Here is a 20,384-nt window from a genome sequence, read left to right as displayed (position 1 = left end):
ATACTTAATTTTCACTTTACTTTTATTATCTGTAATATCAATTTTTAATTGTATAATATCATGTTTCGGTTGTTATCGTGTAGCATCAAGCTATATTTGGATGACACGAAATCCGCACGAATCTGACACGAATCTGTTGGGTTGGGACCCGATAAGAACATGATGATTTCGGGTTGGGTTAGGTTTTACCTTATTGGGTTGGGTCGATATTGGGTTGACCTGATAGCGACTCAATCCGCACGATTTGTCAGTCCTGGTTCGTATGTATGTGGTGTATACTTGTATGTATTATGTGTGTAACATTGGGTGTTTAATGTACATATTGGGTGTTTAATGTTATTGTGTATTTTTTTTACATGTGTCGGGTGTGTAGTGTATGTTTAAGAGGTATCCAATCTTATGATTATTTTGAATTTTAAATATTTAAAATTTAGTTACTAAATCGAATTTATTTTTGCAGTATCACTATCAGAAATATAGTATAATTTGGATTTGAATGCTACAAATTTTACAATTCCTTATTCAAATCTAGAATTCTATGTCCAATTTGCTAAATTTGACTACACTCTAGCCACCCTGAAGGATATGTCTGGCAACAATCCATGACGTGTTGCCGCTCTTACTCAAGTTAAGATGTTCTTTGTTGCCTTACTAAACGAATCACTCAGGCAAATTTCTCCAACAATGCGCTGCTGAATGTGGTAATAGACAAGTTCTTCATCTTTTGATCTCAACTACTTCCAATCTTCCTCTCATTATCCAACCACGGCTTAAAAATTTGTTTTCAATTGGTGTTCCTCGTATTGCTCCGGGTGCTAATCCCTTTGGAGGTGACAATGGCTGCTTACTTCTATCTACAGTGATTAAATACGACTATTATGGTGAGTAATTACATTATCATCTATATTATAGGGCGGACAATTTTTTATCTAACACGAAAATCCGACACGAATCCGTACGAAATTAACCCGACACGAACACGCGCGTTTAGGATTTGGGTCCTTATAGGGTCGACCCAATAAGAACCCGAAAATTTTGGGTTGGGTTGAGTCGGACTTGGGTCGGGTTGGGTTATCCGTTAAGAAAAAAAATAATTATTTTGATTATTTTTATTAATTAAAATAATATTATACTTTAATTTTATTATTAAAAATATGATTAATACTATTATTAATTACTTGTCATAATAAAAAATATTATTCAATTCTTAAATTTTATTAAAAAATAATTATTTTAACTTTATTATTTAGATTTAATTTTAATATACTTTACTTTTATTATTTGGAATTAAAATTAATTAGTTTAATACACTTTAATTTTTACTTTACTTTTATTATCGTGTAATATCACATTTTAATTATATAATATCATGTTTCGGTCGTTATCGTGTAGCATCAAGCTATATTTGGATGACACGAAATCTGCACGAATTCGACAAGAACCTGTTGGGTTGGGACCCGATAAGAACACGATGATTTCGTGTTGGGTTAGGTTTTACCTTATTGGGTTGGGTCGATATTGGGTTGACCCGATAGTGACCCAATCCGCACGATTTGTCAGCCTTGCTTCGGTCATCCGTCGAAGGGGAGTCGTCGTTGTGGTTCTAGTCAGCTACCGTAGCCATAGTTCTACAGTTTCATCGCTTTGAAGCAAAACAATCTTTATCGCTTTCTTACTCAAGTTTTATGTACTTCTAAACATATTTTCCTTTGAATTCCGACGTGGATCATGTTTCCTTATCTTGTTTGAACATCGTGTGTTTTTTATCTAGTCTAAATGAAGTTGATGTTCGTTTGATTCGCATTTCTGTCATCGTTGATTTCTTTTCTGCCTAGTTAGCCAGATCTGGAATTTCTCCTTCTAGTAGATTAGATCTGGTTTTTGTTGAACTTTTGCAAGTTTCTAGTCGGTCAAAACTTGAAGAAAATGCATGAAATTCGTAGTTGCTTAGTTTTGTCACCTTGCATGTTAGTCAGTTTGCGTGATTTAGGATTAGCGCCTTTAATTGTCTTGGTTTAGAGTTTAATTTCAGATCTTAATTGTGACAAGCGTTGATTCAAGATGTTGTTCATGGAGTTTTTTTTTATCTCTCTGCAATTTTCGCATACTTGTTGAGGAAGACAACATCCCAATCTGATTTGGGACCACTTTATGCTTTTTAGCCACCTTTTACCTTTTTTCCTTTCGTTTTTTCAGCTTTTCTGCAGATCTGGCAGTTGGTTAGCCAGTTCGGTCGGATATTCGTTTATGTCTTTGTCTGTCCATTTTTAGTAACCTTTCACCTTTCACATGCACTCAAGCAGTCCAACCCCGAATTTCATGTACACCATCTCATTCTGATATGATACCATCTTACCAGTCAGGATAGTATAGGCCCCCCTTCAGTTTCATGTCTAGATAAAACTCAACCGAAGCGTGGTAGCAAACCAACCTTCTAAAATGTCATCTCAATCATATCTCGCATACATCCATCTGTTGGTTTTGCAGCGGAAAACTATTTAGTTTGATTGAAAGACTTACACCTGAACATGTTTTTTCATATTGTAAACAAATAAACACGTTCATAAGCATATAATCACAGATCATACTGAATATATATGCAATTAAATACAACGATTTACCGTACAAATTCAAATAATTGAATTCGAACTCCTTCTTCAATTGTTCTCTACCACGGATCTTCTGATTTGTTCCCTTTAACTCGGAATTGACTTTTGTGTGAGCAAAGCTTGTCAAATCCTCAAAAGCTGGAGAAGAATTTGAAGACAGAAATCCGGAACGTACTTATCGATTTTTTTTCTCTCTCAAAATGCAGAGATCGAAATTTTATGAATTAATTACGTCTGTCTTCTCTTCTTCTCCCTTTTATATTAAGTTAATTATTTTGGGCCAGACTAGGATCTGTGGAGGATTGGATTGGGCCACAGTTCAGGCTTTCACTAATTAAATTAAAATTAATTTAATTCAAGCCCAAACTTAAATATTATTATAATCTACTGTATAATATTGACTGCCCGTCCAAACCGAAATTACGAGTATTCCGGGACTTCCTCTTTAATTAAATCATTTCCCATGTTAAATATATAAATATCCATTAATTAATATCAAGTCTGCTATCTGACTTTTATTAATTAATTTCTTTTTCCAAGAGTGGTCTAGTTCAGAAACATTATTGATTATTCATGGAATAAATTCCAACTAGCCAGTTTTCTGATTAATAAAACCTTTTTCTGAACACCTCTTGAGGATATTATCATACTGGACTCTCCCAGCACACGATTCATTGCAATAACAATACTAGCACCACTTAGACATTAATGATCATTACCCAATCTATCAGGATTCTTGGGCAACGAAATACCCTCACCATTTGATAAGTCAAAGTAGTTTTCAATTAATATCGTATGCTCAATGTTATGTCAACAATAATTAAGAGATGACAATCATTGAGACCTCGTCTTTCAGTAAATAGCCAAGAAAGACTTATCTCACTGTTTGATCCTTTCAGTGCTATACCTAGGGCTGGGTAGGTACGATATACCTGACCGAAACCACCATACCGTATACCTTACCGTAAATTCGGTATGCGAAAAAATCATACATTTACCTTATCAAAATTTCCGATATACCGAACTTCGGTATACCTTATTTTCGGTATGACGAATTTCCATACTGATACGGTACCTTATTTTCAATATACCTTACCGAAGTTCAGTATGCCATACTTTTGCGGTATACCTCACTTTCAACATCAATGAAAATAGAATATTTGAGTTTTTAGAATATTATTTATATTTTATAATTTTAAAAAATATATTAAATATATTTTATTCATAATTAAATTTATATTTCTCAATATATTGTATAATTTAAACATATATAAATATATTTTATATATAATTATTATATTTTACGGTATATACCGGATTTCGATATGCTGCGATATACCCCGGTATATGAAAATTCATACCGTTACCTTACCGAAATCTTTCAGTAAGGTATCATACCGTACCGAAAATCACGGTATACTAAAAAATTGATATTTTCGATATTTTTTCGATACGATAAGACCGGTATTTCGGTATTTTTTCCCAGCCCTAGCTATACCACACCGACGTCGTTCATTTCCTTAGGTAAGGAAACTTTCGGACTGACGTTGCAACCTTTCGCGATAGGTGGTCAAAGCCTATCTAGATTGTGAAACAATTTTCCTTCTGCAAGAACCGACAAGTTACCTACTGTGAACGCCGCTCACAACTTGTCTACTGTGCAGAAGACTTAGACTCATTTTGCTTAAACTATGTATTTAAATGGAAAACACATTTCAATTTCTCATAAATACATAAGTAATACATAAGCAAAACATATTGTAACAAAATATTCTTTCTCATTAAATGGTAAAAATGGATAAAAGAGTTATTACATATGCAAGCATTCGAAAGATGCTTTTAGTATACTAAACTCTAACACCATCTCTGTGGGATTCGGCCATTTACTCTATTATACTAGCCAGTAGAAGTGGGTTGGTGGGTTGAGGTTTTGATAACAGGTTTTAGGTCATCGTGCCAGCGACACGACTAGGTCTGGGTTCCCCCTATCAGTTGATTACACGACCCTGCACAAACCTGCTCTTTCAATCGAGGAAGTATATACATTGTTTGGTTAAAATACAGTTTCGTCCACAACCAATAGTCAAACGTATTTTTCTAGTAGTGTTTATAAAAAATGTTTCGTTTTTGTTTTTACTAATAAATTTCTAAGTAATTATGTGACCCTCATTATCTATTAGGGATTTTCTTTATCTCCTAAAAATAGAAACTTTTCAAATATTACAAGTTTTAATTTGAAATTGGTAAACTATGAGAGAAAAAAAAATGAAAGTCTTTATTTAATAGTATAATGTGTGGTGAAAAGATTTTAAACAATAGAAAATGGGGTAATTTTGCGAGATGGGGAGAGGTTTAGGGTGATAACCATATTAATCATATAAAAATTATACTTATAATCAATAAAATGATAGTCATTAAATGATGTTTGCACTCATTAAAATTATATTCTTCCACATGTATAAAATCAATAAAATTAATATTCTATTTGTATAAAATGATATATTTCGTCCATAAAATAATACTATATCCGTCTCATAAGAATATGCACTATTTCTTTTTTTAGTCCATCTCACAAGAATATGCACTTTCTAATTTTGAAAATTCATTTCTCTCTAAGAGGTGGGACCCGTGACTAATAATACTTTAAATACTTCTTCTCTCTACCTCTCTCCTACTTTCCCTATTTTGCATTAAACTCGTAACGAACCCAAAGTGCATATTCTTTGGGGGCGGAGGGAGTAGCTTCAAGATGATATAAATTTAGTATTCAATGGTATTTTAGCGAAAATGATATATTTCATCCATAAAATATTAGTTTCAAGATGATATAAATTCAACTCAAAATAATATTTTAGCGAAAATAATATGTTTCGTCCATAAAATGATAGTTTTGGAAGACTTATAGGTTAGGGTTTAGGGTTTAAGGTTTAAGGTCCTTTTAGGTTGCTAACGATACCATAAATTGATAGCTACAACCAAATCTAGTCCATTCGATCTGAAAATAAAAGGCCAATGTCAATTTTCACGCGATATCAACTAGTTGTTACAACAATGTTAACCAGAGAATACACGATGTCAACTAGCTGTTTAATAATGCCAATCACGAGTATTAATGAAAACTGAGTTTTGTTAGTTATAACTACCTTTTTAAAAATATCTCAAAGCTTCAAAAAAATAAAACTATCTCGATTTAACTTTTTTCACAAAATATATATCAAAATAAATGTATAAAGGTGATTTTGTAATGATTCTAATAGGATCCTAATTGCATATGTTTTGATGATAAAATTTGATAATTTTATTTGAATTTTTAATATTTTCGATTTTCAGACTCATGTCAACATGTAGTATATTGATGCACTATTTTTTAGCACTACAACTATTTGCAAGTATACAAGACAGAAGTAGTATATCTAAAGGTCAGTACCGGGATATCGAACTCAGGGAATAGAATTGCAACTAGGGGTGTCGAAACGAGTAGCGGGTAACGGGTAATCCCGAACCCGACCCGATACCCGTTGGGTATCAGGTACCCGTTACCCGACGGAATCGGGAAACGAGGCGTGGTCGGGTATAATAATTTTGGATTTTTCGGGTATCGGGATACCCGATACCCGACCGGGTAATCCCGATAGTCCAGAAAATACCCGATATACAGGTGGTATTTGAATTAGCTCATATGATTATTTAAAGCAGATATTTCAAAAAAATAAAATAAAATATAAGTTCTCAATTATTCTTAAAATTTATTCAAATGAGCATTTGTGCAGCTCATATGATTATTTAATCATCTAATTCCTTATTTATTCTTGAATTTAGATGTATAAGTGTAACAATATAAAAGATCAAGAATTTTAACTTAAAAATTAGAAATAGACGAAGACAAAGAATCAAAGATTACATGGCTTGATCACAATTCTCAACAAAATTAAATAATAATAAAAAGTTTCAAGTGAGACTATTGCATTCAGCAAGTAGTATTTTTTAAAAAGCATCTAAAATATACAAATAATATTTTAAAAAAGAAGATTTCAAAAAAAAAATGTTTCGGGTCGGGTACCCGCTGTGTCGGGTGCGGGATACCCGACTCGGGTATCGGGTAATACCCAACTAACTGCGGGACGGGTATCGGGACTAACTTTTGGGCCAAAATCAGGTGCGGGTACCCGCGGATACCCGTTTTGACACCCCTAATTGTAACTGGCTATCATGTACTAAGCGTCATATTCTATCTAGAGAAACAGAGTTTTGGGTTGGAAAATATGAAACTAAACAAAAACAAAGTAAAAGAAACAAAGCATATGAATAAAAAAGATAGACATAGGCAATTAGAGGAATTTCAAGGATAAAGATTTCAACTCTTTAGTTATTCTAATTAGTTCTACGTTTATCCGACTCAAGTTTTACCACGATTTCTCATTATCATGCATCAATACTCATGTCACAATTATTGTATGAACACATAAAGATAAACCAATCAAAGCTATCACCGATCAGAGATTGACAATAGTCAAGGTAACGGCCAATTAGTCGAACAATAGGTCAAGAAAAATCAAGTGCAACGAGTTCTGTACATCAAACATAAAAAGAACTACATAAAAGTCAATTACTATCAAACCTCAAAATTCTATTGTTTAGCAATCCATAGACATATGAACTAAAACAATAATTAAAGTACGAGACATGTAATAAACAAACAAAACCCAAGGTAATCTTGAAGTCTTCATGCTCCTCTTGTCTTGCTTCAATCTCCAAGAAATGATGGAATAATTAAAATATGGAGTAGAGAGGGAGGAGCTTTGGAGGCTCCCCAAAGGGAGGCTATGAATGGGTCAAGATTGGTTAATAATATGAATAAGGTTATGGAGTATTTATAGGCTTGAAAAAGGTTTAAACTTGGTAAAAAAGTGTCCTCCAAGTTGGAAATTTCGTGCTCCATATGATAAGGAAAATATTCGACTTCACAAGGTAATAGTTTCTTTCCTTCCTTGAATTTCCGCCTAAATTCAGTACTTGATAGCATTATGCGACATACGTATTATGTCCATAACTTTCTTTACAAAACTCCGATTGAGATGTTCAAGGTACCATCGCGAAGATCTTTCAAAGATGAAGAGAGTGGCATGTATAACACTCTGATCAGACTACAGAATCACTAGAAAAATGGGTTTGAACCAGGACCGGTGCGTACAAACAGCCTAGAGGCCGCTGGACAGCTTCCGAGCTCTCTGGATTGGTTTTCAGCGAACGCTGGCATGCGCCAGCGACCCGCTGGGTTGCGCTTCAGCTCCAGCTCCATCTCACATTTATCACAAAACACGTCAAAATACCAAAATGGATAAAATATGCAAATAATGGACATGTAATGCAACTTTGACACTCAAAACGGACCAAATATGCAAATTATGGACATGTAATGCAACTTTGCGTTGATATTTGTTTTGATCTAAAGTTCCTTATCTAACACTCCTAATTTTATACATGAACAATAATAAAATTCTAAGTCAAGTAATACATATAATCCCCTCTTTCTAATCTTAGGAGTTTTCTAAGTACACATCTTCTCTCTTAAGGTCTTGCCCATGATCTCTAATATAACTTCATTTCTCTAGCTTTAGTTACATATTAAAATCGAGAAATACACAAAAACAACATATTGTTAGTTGTAGACCATAAAATAAGTCGAAGTCAAAGAATTACCTCAATTTAGCAGAGAATACTCAATTGCCTGTGCAATTTACAGTAAACGTAGCTACAAATTGAAGAAGATATTTGGAGAATTTGCAGAGGAAATGGCCGATAACTTTTTAAAAGTTGGGGAAAAAATAATAAATTATTAATAATGCTCATGTCTATCCCCCTTCCAAATAAATTGGTAATCTGTATATATATAAATATATCTCTTTTTATTCTGATTGGATTGGAATTAGAATGGAGCTCGAAAGAGTTGTCAAGTGGGTTGGGGCCGCCTATATTGAGGCCCAGCCCGACTCAGGCCCATGTCTGAGGCGGGTTGGGCTTTTAAAATTTTGCTTAGCCTGGCCCGGCCCAAGCCCACTTGCCATGTGGACCTGGGCTGTGTTGGGCTTGGCTTTATTTGAATTTTTTGTTTATGTATTTTAAAGATATCGTAAATGTATTATATGCAAAAATAAAACATATAACTTGTATTTATATCTCATTAACTAAATCTAAATTTAAATAATGTGTTTAAGTTTATTTTATTGACTTTGTATTAACAATATTTTTCATGTTCTTTATTCTATTTAAAGAAAGTGTATAACTAAAGGAATAACCAATATTGTTGGTTTTGTTAGTAGATGATGACACATGAGTTGATTGCACTTTTTAAAACTACAAGTATATGAACTAACTAACAAATTTAAAGAATTCTATAATTATTCATCAAATATCAAGGTTTGAATACATAATATTCTTGAAGTTAAACTTCAGAACCATCTTTTTTACCTCTTAGATAAAAAAAATATAAGAAAAAAATTAGATGTAGTCAAAATTGAATGTTACAGTCATGATATGGTTGGAAACTTATGTTGATATTAAACTATTACTGTTTGAATCCATTCGGAGACACTAGAAAAATTGGAATAATAGACAAAATTAACATGTTTCGTGCACAAGATGACATGCATAAATAGGGAAATATACTATTATTAGTTATTAATCACCTAATTATATTAAAAAAACTAATTATAGAAGGTGGGGCTCTAATGGGCTCGGGCCTGGGCTGGTCCTGGGCCGGGCTTGGGCCTGGGCTGGGCTTCAGATGGTCCTAGGCATGGGTCGGGCCTGGGTTTACAAAACGACCCAATTGGAGCCCATCTCAACTAATGAGCCCAGCCCAGGTCCGTTTCGTTTCAGTTGACAACTCTAGGCTCCATTTAATTTGTAAAAGTCCAACAGGTTTTGCCCAAGTCCAACCTCCATAGATCCCTAATCTGGCCCATCATATCTCTATATAAAAGGAGATTAGAGGAGATTAAATGTGATTTTAACACAAAATTTTCGTGCTTCCTCTGGGAGTTGACTAAAAAATCAGTTTTTGACAGAATTGATATTCTGCCCTCTTTCTAGTCAAGCCATTTTTAATTCTGACAAGCTTTGCCCACCTAAAGGTCATTATTCTAACAAGCTTTGTCCATCTAAAGGTCATTATCTGAGTTTGGGATACATATTAGAAGGTTTGTGGTTGAGTATGAAGAACATCACGTGGAGAAGGCGCAAGCAATCGTTGATTCTTCGGAGAATCTGTTCAGTAATCCTAAATCGTAGAATATCATGAATTAGGGTTTTAATTCCTTAATCATGATTTATATGCGTTCTTGTATGCGATTGATTTTTTAACATGTGATTAGTTGATCTCATAATCAGTCAAATAAATCTATATGTATGATTTATTTGTTTATGCATGCCTTCCGCTGTGCAGGGGGCATCAAATCCCAACACAATGGTGTAATCAATTTTGCTTCCAAAGATTCACATTTGCTACCAGATGACGACGACTACCCAAATAACATGAAGAACAAAATATGGAAATGGCTAAACAGGAAATAGGAGAAGCACTTACTCAAGGGTTTATAGGCACTTGCAATTTTCTCTCTAGTTTGTTGAAGGCTCCCGCTTATAATTTTGACTGCTAGGGCTTCAAAGGTTATAAGTGTCATTTCCTGAATTGACGGGGGATAAATTCGTCATATTTCCTGAATTGACGGAGGACAAATTCGTTATCGTAGTCATTTATCAGTTATTAAATATGTCGAGCCAAACATGTGGTACATTAATACATAATTTGTTTCATGGAAACCAAACAGCTGACCCAGAAAATGAATCTATATTCTGGACAACTACTTTTATGCCCATTGTCTTAACTTATGATTGGGTTTCACCAAAAGTCCAAAACCAAACGACTCCTCATGATAAAAGTGAAATAAGACTCTAATTGTAGGACGAACAAAAATAGCAAAATATGACTCTATTGTGGGACAGAGAGAGTAGGTCACAACTCTCACGATGCTACCGATCTCTAGTCAATCATCTCCAATTAAATTGCACTTTTAAGTATTCTAACTTCAACTTAGTATAAATTTGAAAACTTATAACAATAGTAATTAATAATTTTTATTAAAAATAAAAAATTTAAACTTGGAATTTGGAAATCTAAAAATTTATAAATTGATACAAAGATACAAATATATAAATTAAATTTTTTTAAAAAATATTTCAATATTAGAATACATTTGTACGTGTCCAATTCTTTCATAAAGTTGAGTTTTTCTCACGAATTATAAACTTTACCCTGAGCTTGTTATTTACCATCGACAAAAAAATTCTGGCTATATTAATGGATAAAGAGCAATTTTGGAGGGTGTACTTCAAGAAAAACTATTATCAAATATTGAAAAACTTGAAGCTCTTGAAGTTGTTGTCGAAAAATTAGGGGAAAAATCCGTATCATGATATTATTTGCCATAATTTTTTCGCCGGTGGGAAATAACAATCTCGGATAAAGTTCGTGATATTATTTGTCAATTTTAAAGTTCGTGAGAAAAAGCAAATTTTTTAAAGTTTCATAATATTAGGGACTTATCCCTTAATATAATACTCCCTTCGTCCCATAGTATATGTCACACTTGGAAGATGGCACGAGATTTTAGGAGATGTTATTTTTTGTGTTAAGTGGTGAGAGAAAATATAATTTTATAATTGATGCGAGAAGAAAATTTTTTCAAAAGAGGAAATGTGACATCTTTTGAGAAACAAACTAAAAAGGAAAGTGTGACATTTACTATGGGATGGATGAAGTAATAGATAAATAAATTAGAAACTTCAAATTCATTACAAAAATATTTAAATTTCCAAACATAGCTTTAAAATTTTTGGAAATATGTTTATGTTTTATTTTATTTTATACAAATTATAAATTAGTATGTGCTCAGGTTTGAGTTTAAGCATATATCTCATATTTTTCATAATTAAATATTTTACATCCTATAAATATAACTAATTTTCATAATTATATATTGGATTGATCATATCTTAATTTTATCGGTAGTAACCGGATTAGTCTGGTGGGCGAGCCCGAAACCCGAACCTTTAGAGTTAGGACTGAACGTTTATACCCAATTCAAATTACAATACAATTAGTCTGCACCTAATTAACCCACAACTTGAATATGATTGGCCCGAAACTCGCTGAATTAACCGAATTGGCATCTCTAGGCGTTATAAGGCCACCCGCAACGCGTCACGTGGGTGGCCCGGAACCCGTCACGTAGGGACGGGACGGCAGTGCGACGCGTTGCGGCACCCCGTCTCGTCCCCTGCCTGTCACCATCTCGTCATGAAACTTGTTCCGCTGGGACGTAACGCGAGACAACTCGCCACGCGCCGCAGCGACGTGGCGCGCTCCCAGGCCATGTGTGACGCCCACTCGCCGGCCCGCGAGTGGGCATCGTCACGCTGACGCAATAAATAATATTTTTTTAAAAAAAATCGAATTAAATAAAATAAATTTAAAAAGTGAAACGGTAATGTTACCGTTTAAAAGAGCCGTTTTCAATTTTTTTTTTATTTTTTTTACTCTATAAATACTCCTAATTCATCCTCATTTCACACACAACTACACATCTATTCTTCCAAATTCATCTCCATTTCCTCTCCAATTTTCATCTAACATCTAATCACAAAATGTCTGGCGAAGGAAACTACAGCGGTGGCGGCTCCGGCGCGTGGGATCTTAACGCGTTCGGCGACTGGGGGAGCATGTACAACACATTGGGTGGTTCCGGTTCGTCGACGCCGGGCACCCAGGGTTCGGGCACGCCGGGGGGTACCAACCACCCAATTTTGATGTTGATGCATACGCCCGTCCCTCAGCCCCGCAGTATTCGCAGGGATTATCCCAGATTCAGGAGGATTATCCGGTTCAACCCACTCCAGAAGAAGGCCGAGGCGGGGGAGGCTCCAGGGCGGAGGCTGAGGAGGAGGAGGATCTAGGCCGGCATCCGTACGGCCCCAAAGAAACGCTGGCGGTGTACAACGCCTCGATCAGCGTCTCGTACGATCCCATCGTCGGGAATTAACAACCCCGGAAGTGCTTCTGGGAAAAGGTCACCGAGGCCTACCACGAGATTAAGCCGAAAAAGACCCGCCGCCGCACATATAAGATGCTCCGTGCTCACTCTGACCAAGTCGACAGAGAGGTCAAACGATTCTGCGGCATCTACAAGAATGAAGCGGCTCAGTACCAAAGCGGAGCCACGGGAGCCGACATTCTGAGGTCGGCTTTGCGAGTCTACTACGAAGACACCGGCAAACAATTCAAATATGCCGATGTTTGGGAGGTCGTCAGGGACGAGGAAAGGTGGGCCGACGATGTGCGGTCTAGCTCGGGCTCGACCTCGAAGCGCACGAAGCACACGGCGAGTGGCCAATACTCGTCTGGTGAGGGCGGTTCGGGCATCGGGCCACAAGAGTTTGCCTCGCAGGAGAAGGAGACCCCGACAGACGATGCCGGGGGGGTCCTCCCGAGGGCGCCGTCGGCCTCAAGGGAGAAATGCGACGAAGGTAGCTAGAGGGAGGAGGGGCCGAGCCGAATCAAGCCAGGCGGGCTCGGGGGGACCCTCGAACCCCCTTATGTCCATGTACATGACCGCCACAATGGCGGACACTTCTCGCTTTACGCCCACCCAATACGAAGTCTGGCTTAACGGAGTCCTGTTTATGGCGGCACAACTTGGTATCCCGCCTCCAAGTGGCCTCAGGGTACCTCCACCGTCTTCGGGGGATGATTCGCCGGCGGAGTAGTTTTTTTATTTTCTATAAAATTGTATTTTAAATTATGTCATTTTTATTTTTTTAGAATTTTAATTATGTCTTTTTTTTATTTTTTTGAATTTTAAGTTGTATTTTTATTTTATGTTGTAATGTTATTTTATTTTTAATGAAGTGTGTTTTTAATTAATTGAATTTGGTGGAAAAAAATAAAAAAAATGAAATTGAATGAATAGTAATTTAAGGGACGGAGGGTTGTAGGTTTCGTTCCTTAGTTAAGGGATGGAGTAAAAAAGTATAGTAGATCCGGAACTAGTATTTTAAGGGACGGTATAGTGACAGCGCTATGGATGGCTTAATGGGGAGCGTGTCTCCTTTCTCCTTTGTAGGGGCCCGTAAGAAAACAATTTTACAAATAAATCAGACTTATCAAAAGCTAGACATGAATAGCTGTCTCTGGTGTTTTTTTCTCTTTTCTTTCGAAGGGCAATTTTTTTTTATATGTTATGTAGACTTTAATTAAATAAGGTTCACACTAATATATACAGTAGTAAAACAGTATTGATCGTGCATCCAACGTTTATGAGAATTGAACTACAAAATCTTAATAGATTTAGCCTAAAATAGCATGATAAATGACAAACAGCCTAGATTTTAATATAAAAACAAAAATATTTAATTAGATAGATTTTATTAAAAGAACATGGATATCATATATTTTCGTATTCAACACATACGTAGAACGATAGATTCCACAAATAAAAACTCGAGATATTAAGAATTAATCAGTTATTAAATAAAATTTTTTGAAATTTAATAAGCAAATTTAAATGAAATCAAACTTTAATTAGAGATTTAGAGATAAGCACTCGGTAGCTGGATATATCGCGACCATATTAGTCACCGCCTTTTCTCCCTTTCTTCTCTCATTTTCTGCCTCACACCGCCGCCGCCGCGGCCGCCGCAAAACTATCTTCCCCGCCTCTCCACGCTTGTTGACGGTGCAGAAGCGTTGAGAATCTCACTCGGATCAGGCGCCTAGGCCTCACATTCGCACAGTTCCATTTCCGAGCTGCGATGGCCGGGGGATATAGGGCGGACGACGACTACGATTATCTCTTCAAGCTGGTGCTGATCGGCGATTCCGGCGTCGGTAAATCGAATCTGCTGTCCCGATTTACGCGGAACGAGTTCAACCTCGAGTCAAAGTCCACCATAGGCGTCGAATTCGCCACGCGGAGCATTCGCGTCGACGATAAGATTATCAAGGCTCAGATTTGGGATACCGCTGGCCAGGAACGGTAATATTCTGTCTTTTGTTTGAATTTTTATTTGAAATTTTGCTTTTTTTTCCTTTCGCAAGTGCGATTTGAATGTGTTGTGTGTTTAAAGTTGAAATTAGGTTAAAACTTGTAAAGTCATGACTCCTCAGATCAATTTATTCAGCGCATTAGAAATTCGAGGCATTTGAAGTAAATCTGAGGCATTTTTGGCTAGAATTTCGATGCAGTTTTGTTGAATTCTTTGATCTGGATATGCTTGCTGCTGTGATTCATCAAGTGTTAACGCAGTGGACTAATTTGTTATAGGATAATCATGTTAGATTAAGAGGCTTAAATCTATGCATTTCTGTGTGAGATCATTTCCTTGGTATGACTGGCAATTGATTGAATGTTAGTAGCATCAACAATGTTTAGGAAACAAGAAGATCCATGTTGAAATAGTTGCTTGGAATCCGTCGTTTCTGTGTTAAAAGCTTTATGGTGTTTGAATTTCTTTGACGATTTAGATACCGTGCAATCACGAGTGCCTACTACCGGGGGGCTGTTGGGGCGTTGCTTGTCTATGACGTCACTCGGCACATCACGTTTGAGAATGTTGAGAGATGGTTGAAGGAGCTTCGTGATCACACGGACCAGAACATCGTGATCATGCTCGTGGGAAACAAGGCAGATCTGCGCCACCTGCGCGCTGTCTCCACTGAGGACGCCACTGCCTTTGCCGAGAGGGAAAATACCTATTTCATGGAGACGTCCGCCCTCGAGTCTCTGAATGTTGAGAACGCTTTCACAGAGGCGCTAACCCAAATATACCATGTAGTTAGTCGCAAAGCACTTGATATCGGGGACGATCCTTCCGCTTTGCCCAAGGGACAAACCATAAACATTGGGGACGACGTCTCAGCCGTGAAAAAGGTAGGTTGTTGCTCGATATGACTGCAAACTGGTATATGGCTCGATCTGAATCTGGAAACTCACTGCTTTGTTATTTGTTCGTTGGTTGGTAGTCGTCGCCTTTCCGGTGACCGAGCTTGGCGATTTCAATGCCAGTTCTAGTAGTCTTAGTGTTTCTATATTGTATTATGCTGCATTATACAACATGACTTCTGCTATATTGCTGTTAACCAAGATTGTTATTTCATTGGATTTTGCCTGCTTATTCTGTTATGATTTACATGTTTCATCAATTTGTTACTATAAATTTCTGAAGGGCTGAGACAGAAATTTATTTCCATAGACAGCGATATGATTTAAAGGAGGAATATAGTGTGAAACTACAGAGGTAGAGAGTAGAAGAGCCATCATCAAATACAGCCAACACATTATGGTCAATTCGAGAGTTCGAAAGAGGGTGATGGCGCAGGCGTTCATCCAATTTTTACAAGAGAACAAACAAATCAAAGAGTCTGTACAGTTTAAGATGGCGAATGAGGTATATACATAAATATGATACACGAAGAGAAACGGTTTTTGTTTCTTATGAAATAATCTGTGTTATTAGGGTAAGCGTTCCGGGTTCAAGGCCGTTGATTTGCAGACGGGACAAGTGTTCTTCGTGAGCAGCCACTTTTTTATGCACTCTCTGTGGTATTCATGTCCACAGTCCACACCTCCGATTTCCTCCCCATCCTCGTATTCCGTCTACATAAATTCTTACTGTCATTCGATATTAGGGAGCTAATTGAACACACAGGTTTAAAAATGATTATGTACCTGGCATATGACACACAAATTAATTTGTTGATCCTGGCATGCTGCTTCTTCAAGGTTGATGCCGGAAGAAAATTTTCTTAGCTTCAAATGATTTCCGAGGAACTCCACAGACACTCCGGTGCCCACACTGCCGATCTGCTCTCCCAACGCAAGAAGCTCCTGTCGTGCAAAGTTAACAAGAAGCTTTCATATCTAGAAAATTAAACACTCTACTGCAAAGCTACCATATAATATATACGTATATCGTGATTACCTCATACGACATGTGATCTATGTCCAAACGCATATGAGCAAGCGCATCACTTGCTTCGTGGATACCTAGCATGGCGACTTCCTACACAGCAGCAGTCCAATCACTATTACTAACTGGTCCGACTCAAAAGTTTTAAATCAGTGACAGGATATTGGATTGGGGATCGAGTTAGAAATGTTACATCCTCGGGAAGAACTCTCATGTGAGGAAGAGCTTGGTGTCGTGCGCTTGCGTCAAGCATGATTTCCCTCCGTGGTGGGACGGGCGCCACGAAAAATGACCTGGCATCCTGGAAATGAGTGATTCCTGTATTTGGAGCGCTAATCATCGAGATTTGATGGGCAGACGCAGCCACTTGTGATGGGAGGTTAACATTGTATCCTCGGATGCCTTGCATAGATGGCGGTGGGACTTGAACACCTTGAGGCCATGCTTAACATCAAAATAACGAAAAGAAAAAGACGAAGCTCCATCAAATAATAGAAAGAAATCCACATTCAAGAAACCTCCAAAACAGTATAAATTCAACACAACAATTACCATGCGTGTAGTGTAAAGGAGCATGAGCCCATGTAAAAGTGCCAACATCACCGTTGTTTGCGCCATAATGTATGTCCAACCAAGGATTTCCGGCCGGAGCAGCGAAATTGCCTTGAATCAAATGGCCACCATTATGTGCCACAACAGACTCGTGGCCAACCATGCGGAACCTGTTCCTCGCACTTCTTTGAGAGCCACTTTCAACAGCTAACGTCGGGTCATTACTGCCATAATTAGGCACAAGGAAAGAAGTTGGGTCTATTAAGGTAATATCAGATTCCACAACCATAGGAGCCCCAGCTGCAACCGAAGAACTAGGACCTGCAGAAGCATTGTGATAATGGTAACTACCGGAAGCCCCCTCCGCATTTTTCCTCTTAAATGACGCTCTCATGCTGTCCACGTACGGTATGCTACTGCTGTAGGTGTCTGTAGGTATACCAACGACCTGCGAAAGTGACAACTGATCGTGCGTCCCATGATTGACTTGGACAGGGAAATCTCTAATACCAGATGGGGGAGCCATATACGGATGATAATGGCCGGATGGCGCAGCGATAGCTAAATCGAGATTCGGGGCTGGATGCTGACGCTGGGGACCGTTTAACTGTGGCATTCCATAGAACAAGGTACTGTCATGACGTTCTGGAATATGGGGGAAGTTGAAATTACCAGGGTTTCCTGGTGCGGGGACCATTGAGTGAAAGCTATGATGAGGAAAGTTCGCTATACTCCCATAAAAGATGCAAGGTTCAGGATCATGACCTTGTTGATCGGTTTCCATATCAGTTATATGACCAGTGAACTGAGTATTTCGGTGTCCCATGTTCAATGAGCTGCCTGCATCATATGTTCGTACACACAAATTAAGTATGCTGATGTTAAAATTAAGAGAAAATTGAAGACATTACTAATAAATACTCCAAAATAAAGACAATCATGGGACATTGTCATTCCCTTCAAATCTTCAATTAAATCTGCATACTGGAAACTTGTTGTCTGGCTAATTTCCATTTTCCAATTAAAGAAACACTTTTTATTTCAGCATTTACATATCTATGAATTGCAGAAGCAATCCGAAGGCTGAGAATATAGCAATGAATTCCTTCATTTGACAGAATAAACTCTAAACTTCCAGAGGGGTCACCCAAGTCCAAAGGAGCATCTCCAAATAACCATTTACTCAACTAAATGAATCATTCACCAGTATTTTCCTTCAACGATACTCCAGTTAAGGAGAACAGTACTAGACACGTGGATATAACTACCTAATAGACCTCGAACGAAAGCTAATCACTCCTATTCCATATAAGTTGGGCGTTCTCAGGCGTGTCCTAACTATCCTAACCTAAAATATTTTATGTCGTGCTCTGTTTAGTAGTAATCAAGGCATATCTTCACAATGTAAAAATGCTAAAAATGAAGTTATATGCATCTTATTCTTGAAACCAATTCTTTTTCGTTTTATAGTACTTTTATTCGTGTCAGAAGAATTTGAAATGTAAAAACAGAGAAGTGTCTTTTTTGCCCAAAATGTTTCGAAACCAAGTTACCAACTTACAATAAAACAAACTAATTACAAACTATTACAGCATGAATGAAGCTAGAGATAGATTTAATCTAGGACTTATCTCCCCATAAATATTCAAAATTTCAACCAAAACAAGAAGTGAGACTATCTTGAGTTTTCCTCCATTTCTTACACCAAGCAAGCTACGACAGGAATAATGGTGTAATAATGCAACGAGCTTGCACTATATATCACCATTTGGACAAATTACAGGCAATAGAAGGTAGCCACTTCACTTAACAATAAAGTGTCGCTTTTCCTTTCGCAACGAGCATGGGACTGTAACGAGATTTCTGCTAATATGTTTCTAAACCCAAAATACTAATCTAGGACTACAATGTTAAAATTCTTCAAGCACCCATTGTTCAAGATGACATTATACGCTGCATGCTGAAAAGAATAAGTAAATTCACTTGCTACCACATGGAAGGAACCAATGTCTGAATTGAACTGATAAAATACCAAATAGAGTCTCAATGCAAATTAAAATACAGTGAATCACACATTCAAGACAAGCATCAGTTAAACAAATTCCAAACAAGAAAAACTCGAAAGGCATATAACGACAAACAGACCACACGAGAATCACATTGACAAAGTAATTAAAGCAGAAAATCTCTACATCTACAAACACAACATGGAAACAAATATCATCCCACTTGGTGGACGTGGCGGCATCCAACATACCAACTGAAATTGGGACCCACCCACCAGATCAAATTTTCAATTAACGAAGAGCTCTACTTACGCCCTCGTAAACTAAAGCTGATTTTAGTAACTCCAAGACTACATTCATGCAATTATGTTAGAAAATCACATTAGATTCTGACAGACTCTAAACAATCAAAGCCTCAAAACCAAAATACCTTTCACACAGACAAAACTGAAAATGATCTCTTTAAGCAAATAAATGATCTCATAGAAAGAAAAATTGAATACTAACCTATCAGTTTCCATAAAAGATACTACAGTTCTATCATTTTCCCAGTTTTATCATAACAAAAATAATTTGTAACATTAAATTAAGTAAGCACATATCTTCCCCAAAAACAAGCCATAAAACCCATCAAGCCAAACAAAAATTGGATAGACATGCAATTGACACAGGCAATCATTTCAAACAAAAGCAAAAGTCCCAACCTTTTTAACATGAAAATGTTTCAAGCTTTAGCAAGATTCCACCTTTGATAATCACCAGCTACAAATTCCGCGGAATTACTTGCAACTCCTGCAAAAAGCAACATAAAAAAAATGGGGCAAAAACCCTAAGCTTCAGAAGTGTATCAAAAGTGATCAATGATGATCAGAACTTCAATCAAATCAAAAACCCACAAAACTGATCCTATCAAAAGGCAAATGTATGCATTGCATGTTGAATTTTCAAAATTCCAAGCCTAATTAACATCATAATCTAGGTAAAGGCAATTCAAGAAGTGATTTTTCCCCAATAAGAAAACTGCAAAAACTTATTGAATTATCCTGGAAAACTAACCAAATTAAAGAATGGTGAAAATACAAAGGCCGAGAGATCCGAATGAAGATGAACAGGGAATAATTCCCTAGCAATTTTTAGAGAGAGAAAAAAATAATTTTTATGGGGAAATCACCTATTAATGTTCTCTCCCAAT

At 36.9% G+C, this 20,384-nt stretch overlaps 2 protein-coding genes across 6 annotated transcripts; one reads left to right on the top strand and one right to left on the bottom strand.

Annotated features, from left to right (window-relative positions):
• The first annotated feature begins 14,260 nt into the window (after positions 1-14,260).
• On the top strand, positions 14,261-16,412 carry LOC121808094 (ras-related protein Rab11B-like). Of its 3 annotated transcripts, XR_006052105.1 has the most exons (4): positions 14,261-14,701; positions 15,190-15,595; positions 15,918-16,112; positions 16,182-16,412. XR_006052105.1 is itself a non-coding variant. In XM_042208448.1 (3 exons), exons 1-3 carry the CDS (start codon positions 14,478-14,480, stop codon positions 15,894-15,896), a joined length of 636 nt encoding a protein of 211 aa, XP_042064382.1. In that variant the 5' UTR covers positions 14,261-14,477; the 3' UTR covers positions 15,897-15,911. The 3 variants fall into 3 exon arrangements, 2 of the variants coding, with proteins under 2 accessions (XP_042064382.1, XP_042064381.1); XM_042208448.1 differs by lacking the exons at positions 15,918-16,112; positions 16,182-16,412 and adding an exon at positions 15,891-15,911; XM_042208447.1 differs by lacking the exons at positions 15,918-16,112; positions 16,182-16,412 and having other exon boundaries at positions 15,190-15,821.
• Positions 15,990-20,384, bottom strand: LOC121808093 (probable E3 ubiquitin-protein ligase ZFP1). 3 transcript variants are annotated; one of them, XM_042208445.1, is made up of 7 exons: positions 20,364-20,384; positions 19,897-19,984; positions 17,187-18,026; positions 16,828-17,078; positions 16,647-16,727; positions 16,394-16,552; positions 15,990-16,321 (listed from the first exon to the last, which is right to left on the bottom strand). In XM_042208445.1, exons 3-7 carry the CDS (start codon positions 18,010-18,012, stop codon positions 16,178-16,180), a joined length of 1,461 nt encoding a protein of 486 aa, XP_042064379.1. In that variant the 5' UTR covers positions 18,013-18,026; positions 19,897-19,984; positions 20,364-20,384; the 3' UTR covers positions 15,990-16,177. The 3 variants fall into 3 exon arrangements, with proteins under 3 accessions (XP_042064379.1, XP_042064378.1, XP_042064380.1); XM_042208444.1 differs by having other exon boundaries at positions 20,249-20,372; XM_042208446.1 differs by having other exon boundaries at positions 16,828-17,066; positions 20,249-20,372.

Source organism: Salvia splendens, chromosome 6, assembly GCF_004379255.2.
Source record: "Salvia splendens isolate huo1 chromosome 6, SspV2, whole genome shotgun sequence".
NCBI classification, from domain to species: domain Eukaryota; kingdom Viridiplantae; phylum Streptophyta; class Magnoliopsida; order Lamiales; family Lamiaceae; genus Salvia; species Salvia splendens.
Note: the sequence above shows the minus strand (reverse complement) of the source record. Positions and strands in the feature narration are given on the sequence as shown.

Coding starts and splice junctions, on each gene's coding strand:
- LOC121808093 (XM_042208445.1), bottom strand. CDS start 18,012: ATGGGACACCGAAATACTCAGTTCACTGGTCATATAACTGATATGGAA. Junction 17,079..17,186: donor TCCTTTACACTACACGCATG/GTAATTGTTGTG, acceptor TTTGATGTTAAG/CATGGCCTCAAGGTGTTCAA. Junction 16,553..16,646: donor TAGATCACATGTCGTATGAG/GTAATCACGATA, acceptor TTTGCACGACAG/GAGCTTCTTGCGTTGGGAGA.
- LOC121808094 (XM_042208447.1), top strand. CDS start 14,478: ATGGCCGGGGGATATAGGGCGGACGACGACTACGATTATCTCTTCAAG. Junction 14,702..15,189: donor GATACCGCTGGCCAGGAACG/GTAATATTCTGT, acceptor TTGACGATTTAG/ATACCGTGCAATCACGAGTG.